Source organism: Eufriesea mexicana, unplaced genomic scaffold (genome assembly GCF_001483705.2).
Source record: "Eufriesea mexicana isolate 0111107269 unplaced genomic scaffold, ASM148370v2 scaffold994, whole genome shotgun sequence".
NCBI classification, from domain to species: Eukaryota; Metazoa; Arthropoda; class Insecta; order Hymenoptera; family Apidae; genus Eufriesea; species Eufriesea mexicana.
In genome coordinates, this window is record NW_016909129.1 from 301,066 (window position 1) to 310,235 (window position 9,170).

At 33.8% G+C, this 9,170-nt stretch overlaps 4 protein-coding genes across 7 annotated transcripts in view; 2 read left to right on the forward strand and 2 right to left on the reverse strand.

Moving 5' to 3' along the window:
- LOC108547349 (broad-complex core protein isoforms 1/2/3/4/5) overlaps positions 1-2,888 on the forward strand; it is a 23,634-nt gene extending 20,746 nt beyond the window's left edge. The window contains exon 6 of one of the 2 annotated variants that reach the window (XM_017899834.1): positions 2,604-2,888. In XM_017899834.1, the coding sequence (XP_017755323.1) occupies positions 2,604-2,836 (233 nt within the window). In that variant the 3' untranslated portion in view covers positions 2,837-2,888. Of the gene's footprint in view, positions 1-2,456; positions 2,529-2,603 lie in introns of those variants that run through there. The other variant, XM_017899835.1, reaches the window with a different exon arrangement.
- Nedd8 (Nedd8 ubiquitin like modifier) lies at positions 1,514-3,606 on the reverse strand. Its single transcript, XM_017899841.1, has 4 exons — positions 3,451-3,606; positions 3,356-3,373; positions 2,920-3,032; positions 1,514-2,399 (listed from the first exon to the last, which is right to left on the reverse strand). Exons 1-4 carry the CDS (start codon positions 3,466-3,468, stop codon positions 2,315-2,317), a joined length of 234 nt encoding a protein of 77 aa, XP_017755330.1. The 5' UTR covers positions 3,469-3,606; the 3' UTR covers positions 1,514-2,314.
- A 377-nt stretch (positions 3,607-3,983) lies between these two features.
- Positions 3,984-4,472, reverse strand: e(y)2 (enhancer of yellow 2). The gene is made up of 2 exons (XM_017899840.1): positions 4,394-4,472; positions 3,984-4,212 (listed from the first exon to the last, which is right to left on the reverse strand). Exons 1-2 carry the CDS (start codon positions 4,441-4,443, stop codon positions 3,984-3,986), a joined length of 279 nt encoding a protein of 92 aa, XP_017755329.1. The 5' UTR covers positions 4,444-4,472.
- Positions 4,473-4,478: 6 nt separating this feature from the next.
- On the forward strand, positions 4,479-6,105 carry LOC108547351 (mitochondrial import inner membrane translocase subunit Tim21). 3 transcript variants are annotated; one of them, XM_017899836.1, is made up of 6 exons: positions 4,479-4,544; positions 4,612-4,746; positions 5,093-5,297; positions 5,374-5,608; positions 5,688-5,787; positions 5,857-6,105. In XM_017899836.1, exons 3-6 carry the CDS (start codon positions 5,096-5,098, stop codon positions 5,941-5,943), a joined length of 624 nt encoding a protein of 207 aa, XP_017755325.1. In that variant the 5' UTR covers positions 4,479-4,544; positions 4,612-4,746; positions 5,093-5,095; the 3' UTR covers positions 5,944-6,105. The 3 variants fall into 3 exon arrangements, with proteins under 3 accessions (XP_017755325.1, XP_017755327.1, XP_017755328.1); XM_017899838.1 differs by lacking the exon at positions 4,612-4,746 and having other exon boundaries at positions 4,504-4,544; positions 5,857-5,943; XM_017899839.1 differs by lacking the exons at positions 4,479-4,544; positions 4,612-4,746 and adding an exon at positions 4,935-5,006 and having other exon boundaries at positions 5,857-5,943.
- Positions 6,106-9,170: the final 3,065 nt, after the last annotated feature.

A 9,170-nucleotide genomic window follows, 5' to 3' on the forward strand; every position in this document is an offset into this window, starting at 1 on the left:
TTTTTTTTTTTTTTTTTTTTTTTTTTTTTTTTTTTTTTTTTTTTTTTTTTTTTTTTTTTTTTTTTTTTTTTTTTTTTTTTTTTTTTTTTTTTTTTTTTTTTTTTTTTTTTTTTTTTTTTTTTTTTTTTCTTAGTTACTAAGTAAGATGTTAGAGTGACAGCGTGAATTTGTACAATGTATCGCACGATAGTTAACGTGTTAACGATAGTTTACCGAATTGGTCTCACAACCAGCAAATTGTCTTGTCGTCACATCGATTAAACCATATTTAAGCTGTTGTATTTTGAAACACGTACAAGCGCGTGCGCTCACACACGCTCACACGCATACACGGTAAACATACACATGTACACGCACACGCACACACCGATGCATTTACCAAAACGATGAGTTTATAATTAAAAAAACGAAAAAAAGAGAAAAGAAGAAAAAAAAAAAAAGAAAAAAAAGAGAAAAAGATTTCGTTTCAAAAGCAGGTCAGTAGGTTTCGCAAAGAAACGATACGCATATGTATCATGTTTCGACGAAATGTTTATTTCATAAACGCATGGTTAATCATATATCGCGAACGCGAAACGCACCACGTACCTAGACGCAGAAATACAAAGTGACTATAGATACATGATCAAGTAATGTCGATAGTCGCAAGCTTTCCGTTTCGATTTAAAAACGTGTTACGTATATGTATTAATTGTGAGCTTGTAAGTGAGTTAAAAGTAACATAAAAGTATGCTTTAAAATGTTATTACAGCAATGTAAATAAATCGATTTACAATGGAAGTTCTAGTGTTGATATTTTTAGGGAAAATGACGTGTATATTAAATAGAAATAACGCGATCGAGACACAAAGTTGTGAATAGACGTTGGCTCGATGCATTTCCTTATGTTCTAGATACATATTACTATTAGATCTTAGATGCGTTCTAATAACATTTAACTCGGTTTGTGGTATTTATTTACAAGGAATTAAAAATAGAAACGCGAATATAACAATTATGTTCTTTTAAACGTATTTTTGATTACGTCTTTGTTCTGACTGTGGTGTGTGAACATACTTTTTCTTTTCTTTCTTTTTTTTTTTCCTTTTTCCCCCCCTTTTTTTTCCTTTTTGTTTCTTTCAATGTAATTCGAAAGCGGATATTTCGCAGTCTCATAAACAGTAGGTATTGCGGTAATAATTGCGATAATAACGACTAATGTATTATTTCGTTTTAACCGGAAAAGAAAACATAACATCGTTTAGTTTGTCCTTTGGTAAGATTTTTAAACGATCTTCCTGAGATTCTTGAAAATCTTTGAAATTTTCAACAACGAGGAAAAGAAAGTGAAAGTTGTCGATGAAATTTCGAAAAGTTTTATTATCGATATTTACCCAAGAATCCCAGGTTATAACATTGTTTTGCGATAAAATAATTTATAACGTAAATATTTCTATTACTTTACACTACTAATTGGTAAAAGTAACAAGTAATAACAAGTAACTTGTAGCTTTTGATAATCGATTTGTAGTTTGACTGATCGTTCGTTACGCGTGTAGAAAACGAATTATAGAAGACAAATAATATCATTTATGTTAATATTTGACAATCACAAAATATTTCTGAAAGAATTTAAAATGGTCCTGATCAAATATTTATTGCGATACGATATTATTGCAGCGTTAGTTATAGGAAGAAATAAATTTATAGAGGCACACGCAAGGATACCGGCATGGAGTTTGCATTCGCCTGGATCGTTCTGTGATAAATGCGGTGTAACATTTACAACGCAGCACGCTCTTCTACGGCACATTACATCGAAACACGAGGAGTCGCAGAATTCTACCGCGTACTGTATTATTTGCCAACGATTTTTCAAAACAAAATGGAGTCTGGCAACTCATAACAGCAAATATCATAGAAACTGATAACTGAAATTAATAGGAATTCGAATTTTCGAATGAAATTTATTCGCATTCGGATCGGGTCTCGCTTCGATGAAGATTGCAAAAACTTAGTAAAATGAAATTCATACTAGATCTATTGTACGTGAATATTGTTCACAACAGCTATAAGATCAGAATCCAGAGATAATTATTATATCGGTTAAGCAAGTACTGGGTGTCTATAACTAAATTATTTTATTAAATATTTATTTCAATTCTAAATGTAATCGTTCAATCAAATAGAGATACAAAGACGATTATAAGTCTTTGCTAACAGAGCGCGAATGTAACATTGGAAAGCGTCCTATTATATTTGTGGCTGATCTTGTACAATCTGTAATATTCACACACACACATACACACACATTCCAGAGCAAGGAATGTCATAATTACAAGCCCCCCCTTAATGCGAGTACCAAATGCAATACTGATCCGCCTTGAACTTTATAATCTTGCGCCGTTTTTTCATCATTCCTAAAAGACAACAAAAACTTTTATATCTTCATCTCTCAAATTCCTTTTCTGTTTTAGAAACACATTCAAAGTCGTCAATTAATTAAAAAACACACAACTATGAGCATTAATTAATACAATTCTGATTTTTATGTAAATATAAGATATATTTGACAAGGAAAAGTAAGAAGAAATGATGTTAAAATATCATAATTGATGGAACAGGAACAAGAAAACCAGGACAACTATACGACTCAGATTCGATAAGGACTCTAGAAAGTCACTTTCCAGAGTATGTTCCATCAACACCAAAGAAGATGAATGCTACAAGAAGATGTAAAGTTTGCGCATCTAGGGGAATGCGAAAGGAATCTCGTTATTATTGCGCTTATTGTAATGTAGGGCTATGTGTTACACCATGCTTTAAGCAATTTCATACTAAAGGCAATATGGAATGAAACATTAAAACGTAATTCTTTTGTTTAGGAAATTATCTTGTACAATTGTATAAATTATTTCTACGTTTAATTATAATACCTACATTTGCTTTCCAGAAAATATTAATCGCTGCTGTTGCGGCGGTATTCCCTCCTTTTCTTCCACTCTTTCCTTGATCCTTTTTACTTTATCTGTAGGTTCTATATCTATTTCAATCTATGAGAATAATAACATCGATGATTGCTCTTGAACTTAAATATACTCTGTTTATCGTACATATCAACAGGATATTTGTGAAACATAACAGACAATATATAATAACAATAAATGCAAAGGAATGTATATCTATCGTATGAAAGAATTATTATTAGTGTCAAGTGTCAAATTTTGCATTTTTAACTGACCACGCGTTTCCGATAGACCAGATTATTTTGTTTCTACAGCTATTTATTTTCCTCAAATATATGCCGATAAACATTATTTTACACGTTAAATCACCGTAATCGTATTAAAAATACGTAAGATTATTATGCACTTGCCTCCTTTCCGGTAAGAGTCTGAAACAAGGTTAGAATATATTTTCAGAACTGGTTATAAATGTTGTAGCTCCATCTCCGCCGGTTAATGTTCTTACCTTCACTTTGATCAACATTGTTTATGTGTTAAAAGACAATTTAAATAATTACTGTATGATTACGAGTTAAAAACTATTGTCACAAAAATGCACGTATGTCGTTCTTTGAACTTTGGATAAAAAATTCTGTTATAGCACTATGGCCAGTGAAAAGTCTCTATACCTCCATCTGACGGCAATTCGTGAACGTATATATCGATAGTTTCCAAGTAGTTATTACGATTTCGTATGTTCCTTCAAAATTGAACTCTTTACTCGTATTATTTAATCGGAAACTATAATTACATAAGTAATAAGATTGAATTAAATAAATATACTTATAGTTAAATAAATATAGCATTCACATCAGTTTATATAAATATAATTTATTTGTAGTTTTAGCATAAGTTTATCGATTAATGTTACAGTACGACAGTGTAATATAGTAATGCGTAATATATATTAAAATAGTATAATGATGTTTGTACATAATCTCAGTGAACGTTATTCTTTTTACAAAATAAAGGTTGATAAATGAATATTCCTTTTTACTGTTACATTTTTAATTTTTCTTCTTGAGCAATAAGCTGATTTTTTATTTTCTGTAAAAGTTCCTTTTTAACAGAGTCTGGAACAAGTGTCCTTGCTTTAGTTGTGACCATTGAAAGTAATTTATCATAAGTAATATCATGACCGTGTTCTTTTATTAATTCCTTACAAATTAATTTTACTTGATCTCTCCAACCACATTCAACTAATCGGCGACGTAGTAATTCTTTCAATCTAAAAATAAGGTTAATTATCAATTTAATCGAAACATTGTTTTTCACGTAAAATACGAATATGATGTACGAGAATTATCGATAATTTCAAGTTAATACTTGAATATTTTAATTGGCCGATGTAATAAGAAATACAATAAAATATCGAGAATATATATATAAAGAATATAACGAATATTTACCCATCACGATCACCAACCATAACTAGCCTTTGATGTGGAGCAGTCTTCATTAAGAGTTATAATTTTATCTACTTTAGTATTAACAAAATTTTGTATTTCTCTTGTAAAGCGGTTTTTAAAGATAACAGCACTATCCACCCTTCGTTGACATGTAAGATAGGTTATGTTATTTTGTCTTTTTAACTTCATAACCTAACATTGTTTCATTTCTCATATAGACGACGGAATAATCAAACATGATTGTAGATTATGTTAGTGTCCCTTAAATCGAGTGTGTATTAGAATATTATTATTAGTACACGTATATTCGCAAATATATTTTTACGATTACGATATTTCTCATTTACATATAGGTAAGTAAAATTTAAATAGAAAATAAGTAATTGATTAGTAATAGATAGTTTTAGAATATGATTGAGCAATTCGTATAATGTTTATAATGATTATAGAAGTATTATTACAGTTATTCTATAGCATTCAATATATATTAAATGTTAGTTCTCCGTTAATATAGATAGCATTCCCTGTGTTTTGTTTAAATATTTGTATGGATTGCATTGCTTTAATTTTGTTAGTGAAACTTTGATACATTATATAGCAAAATTTGATACAAGTAAGTATTTGAATACATTTCATTATAGTTATAGTTATAGTTTACTTGTTTTACTTTTTGGTAAGTAGTATTTGTTACTGTTTTAGGAAATGGCATCGACACGAGTAATCAATTACATTTTATACAAAAGATTCGTAGCAGCCTCTAATTTGAAAAATGTGTGCATTTTTTCTAATTTTAATGTGAATTTTAATTTTCGACAAAATGCATTATATTGTACCAACAAACCAGTAATTAAATCAGATTCTATCGAACAGAAGAATAAAGTACAAGTTGGATTTGCAGATGTAGGTAAATTTCATATACTTATATACAGAGATCTACTGGATAATAATCAAAACTGTTCTGAATATTGTTTTTATTTCAGTTAAAGAAAATACAAAATTTGTTGGATACCTAGGTGTAATAATTGGCGGTGTAGGAATCACGGCTTTCATGTTTTATATAATTTTTGATGAATTATTTTCTAGCAAGAGTTCAAATAGCGTGTACAATAAAGCGTTAGATCGTTGTATCAAGCATCCTAAAGTAATAGATGCACTTGGAGAACCAATAAAAGCATATGGACAAGAAACTAGACGCGGACATAGGAATCACATAAAGTAAAATTGCATTTGCGTAATTATTATTTTTCATTGCAATCTTTTCCTTAATTATTATCGATAAAATATATTGTTGCAGCTATGTTGTATTTATGAAGGACGGAGTACAACATATGACAATGAAATTTTACATTCAAGGAATAAGAAGACGCGGTATTGTAAACGTAGAAGTGCAAGAAGTAAGTATAATTCTTTTTTGTTTTCCTCCAAAATGTTTAATTCAAAATTAATTAAAAATTCAATTACAGGATGAATCTGGTAAATATGTGTATAGATATCTATACGTAATTGTTGACGATATATTGCAAACTATTAAAATAGAAGATAACAGATAACCAGCTAACAACCATGAAATAAAAACGATGGGATTCGAAAGAAGGATTCATTTATCAAACTAGTAGGCTACGAAATATATTTACACACGTTACGATTAATTTCTAAGAAATAAGCGAGTAACGATATTTGCCATTAATAGACGTGACATTCAAGAAATTCAAGATACGAGAGTCTGCACGTGTGATTTCATAGTTCTTCTACTAAGTACAACTGTAGTTAATATTATTAAATGTAATAAATCGAGATGTAATGTATTTAAAGTCATGTTTAAATTACAAATAATAAAAGGATACTGTTCAGAATTATCTAGCAAAGGAAGTAAGTGGTACGATCGGTAAGTAATGCCTATAGGCGGATCATTAGCATTCGCAATCGCCTAAAAATTAACCGAAGGCTGCGAACAGGTCTTGTCGTTTGCATCATTCACTAGGCCAGATGATTCTCTGACAGTCGCTCATTTACTTGCGAGCAGATCGACACTACACGTCGTCTATAACAGTCCGCGTTCGAGCTTAAAATGTGACGTGATATCATCCAGTTACTTCTTGTTCGATCTTCAATCTCTTCTCAAACTTATTGCCGCTATCGATATTTCAAAATTATTACCTCGATCTTAACGAATTTATTTTAATAGAACAACGTTTTGTCATATACACGTTTACGCTAAATACTCTTTTAACATTCTCGAGCAGTGTATGTCAGTGATTGAACAGTTACCCTCGTTAAGGTGATAAATTTTGCGAAATTTAAAATGTTCTTAGGAAAAAGACGACATTCATATAGATAATTACGTTTCGTGAATCAAAGGTACGTTTCGTAACGATAAATCGTCGCGAAGTGTCGTGCTAAAGAAACGGCATCGAAGTGGAATGAAATCAAGTGCTGTTGAAAGTATGCCATTGACAGATGTAGACACTTAAATTTAAAGAGCAGAAGAGAACGACAATTAAGTAACAAGTTTCGTCGTGGTTTTTACCGTATGTCTTTGAAAAGGAAAAATGGGCAAGTGTTGTTCGCGTTTCTCGCGATTTAGAGCAAGTTTTAAACCCGAAACTGTAACAGACAGTCCTCTAAATCCATTATGCACGACACCGAAATGTCTTCCACGACCATCTGTTACTACCGGTAAGTTACGAGTAACAGCGTTTGTAAGTTAAACGACTTTCGATCACAACGATCGCTTTGATCGACAAAGGAGATATTTATTCGCAGAAATTCCAAGTATGCGATTAGTAATAACAGGCGGGTTCTTATACTTATAAACGAGCGTATAGGTGCATCTGTTACTCTTTCCACGTGCAGAATTTAATAGAAATTTACGTAATTCACCGTACTTCCCCTTTGGCTTTGACTCGTGTGACCCATAGTTGACACGGGTCAATTAATTATGCGTTAGATAAACGATATCACGGCTCGTCGTACTGGCACGCGTGAAAGAGAAGCGACGTACGAGGAACTTTAATCTGTTTCTTGAACAAGATTTTCGGAAAACGACGCGCTCAGCGAGCAAAACCGGTATGGTCAATGGGACCAACGGTGTGACGCGATGTAAACAGAGAGTGACGGCTCATAGCGCTTCTATTAATACGTCTAATGCAGTTGTAATGCCGGAAGCACTCGACAAGGTAATCCACGCAGAATCTCCGAAGTTTCCAATCCTTGGCACGCACGACGTTCTTTTCCTTATACACTATAAAGCCTATTTTAACACTTACAATTAGCCAACCGCGCGTGCCACAGTCAGGCGTATGCTTTCCACCTCGCATTTCTGACAAGTTGCTAATCTTCGCTAATTAAAGGACACGGAGAATAGATAAAGTTGATTTTAACCGATTAATATGCTATAATAATGCCAACAATCCTATATTACGCGTGATTTACGTGGAATACGAAATTAAAGATCTTTCTGTAATCGAAGGAACAAGAGCGGATACCGCTGCTGCGGCGCGGAGAAATAGAATGAAAGACTAACGAAATAACAAAAGAGAAAGAATAACTAAAATGGAAGGGAACGCATTGCTAGAAGAAACGTGTGGGAGACGTCTGCAGCGAGGCTCGTAGCGATTCTTCCCTGCTCGGTAGGCTAAGTGTTTTAAGAAAGCACGTGTCAGACATTTACACAGCATGCCCCGAAGAGTTATCAAAGTTGCACCGAAACTTTCGCCTTTTACAATTCGGAAGAACGATGTCGCCACGTTTCCGTGCACTCGCATGATTTTACGGCTCTTCGTTATTTGCTCTCGATATACCAGCAACTCGCCTCGCTGCTATCTCGTCGGTCCAGCGTAGATGTAACGCGGCAAGGCCGAGTCAGAAATTTACGAAAAAAACTCTCGGTGGAAATGTGTTTTTAGAAGTATAGCCAACATATATGTTCCCTTGGAAATTAGCAAGCAAACAGAAATCTCGCGAACAACGCGAGTTCCGTTCGATGCTTGAAAATTCAGGCGATAGTACTTCACTAAGGAAAATAAACTCGGGCTCTCTGCCAGATGGAAAATCTCAGTTTTCGCCTCATTCGCGAGCAGTCGACCTAAATCGAATTATTCGACCATGCCTTGTTACGCGTGCACACTCGTGTCGCGACCCTTTCCTATCTTTTCCATCGCCTGATTTCCATTCCGTTTTATCCGACAACGCGCGAATGCGACGAAGCTTCTTTCTCCTCCCGAAACCGCGTGTCCTCGCGAATCGGTGAAGAGCATAAACGAGCGTGACGTCTTAGAGCGCGAATTTAACGGCTTCAACGTGTGACCATTGCCATGAATGAAAGTAAACTTACGCAAGTGGCACCCTGACCTCTGAAACGTGACGTCACCTTCAATTACGCAAAGTCTTAATATTATCCGAGCTTTTACACGCTTTGTTTCACGAGATCGAAAGCAGAGCGAACTTTCCATGATTCATCTTCGTAGCAGCCGAGATGTCAGTTAGTCACGCGAAACGAATCCCAACTTTTGACGCGATTACGTTTGGGCGTTGCTTCCGTCCGTGACGAAATTAGCCAACCGAACCGTCATTTTTTCCCCGATATTTCCTAACAGGACCATCCTCGCGACCGAGACTACGCGCAGGGGAATAAACGGAAATAGCGACGCGCGATAACGTTGTGCAACGAGTAAAACTTGATTAACGCGCGAGAAGATCAATTTATTACGAGATAACCATCTTCGAAGTTTCGTGCTCTTTCAAACTGTCTTCTTTTTAACGTCTTCCCGTTATTTCA

Bases quoted from the DNA above. Each gene is read 5' to 3' on its own strand.
- Nedd8 (XM_017899841.1), bottom strand. The intron at 2,400-2,919 runs GTAGGTATTATA...GTTGTCTTTTAG, and splicing joins ATATTTTCTGGAAAGCAAAT to GAATGATGAAAAAACGGCGC.
- LOC108547351 (XM_017899836.1), top strand. From the start codon at position 5,096: ATGGCATCGACACGAGTAATCAATTACATTTTATACAAAAGATTCGTA. The intron at 5,298-5,373 runs GTAAATTTCATA...TTTTTATTTCAG, and splicing joins AGTTGGATTTGCAGATGTAG to TTAAAGAAAATACAAAATTT. The intron at 5,788-5,856 runs GTAAGTATAATT...ATTCAATTACAG, and splicing joins TAAACGTAGAAGTGCAAGAA to GATGAATCTGGTAAATATGT.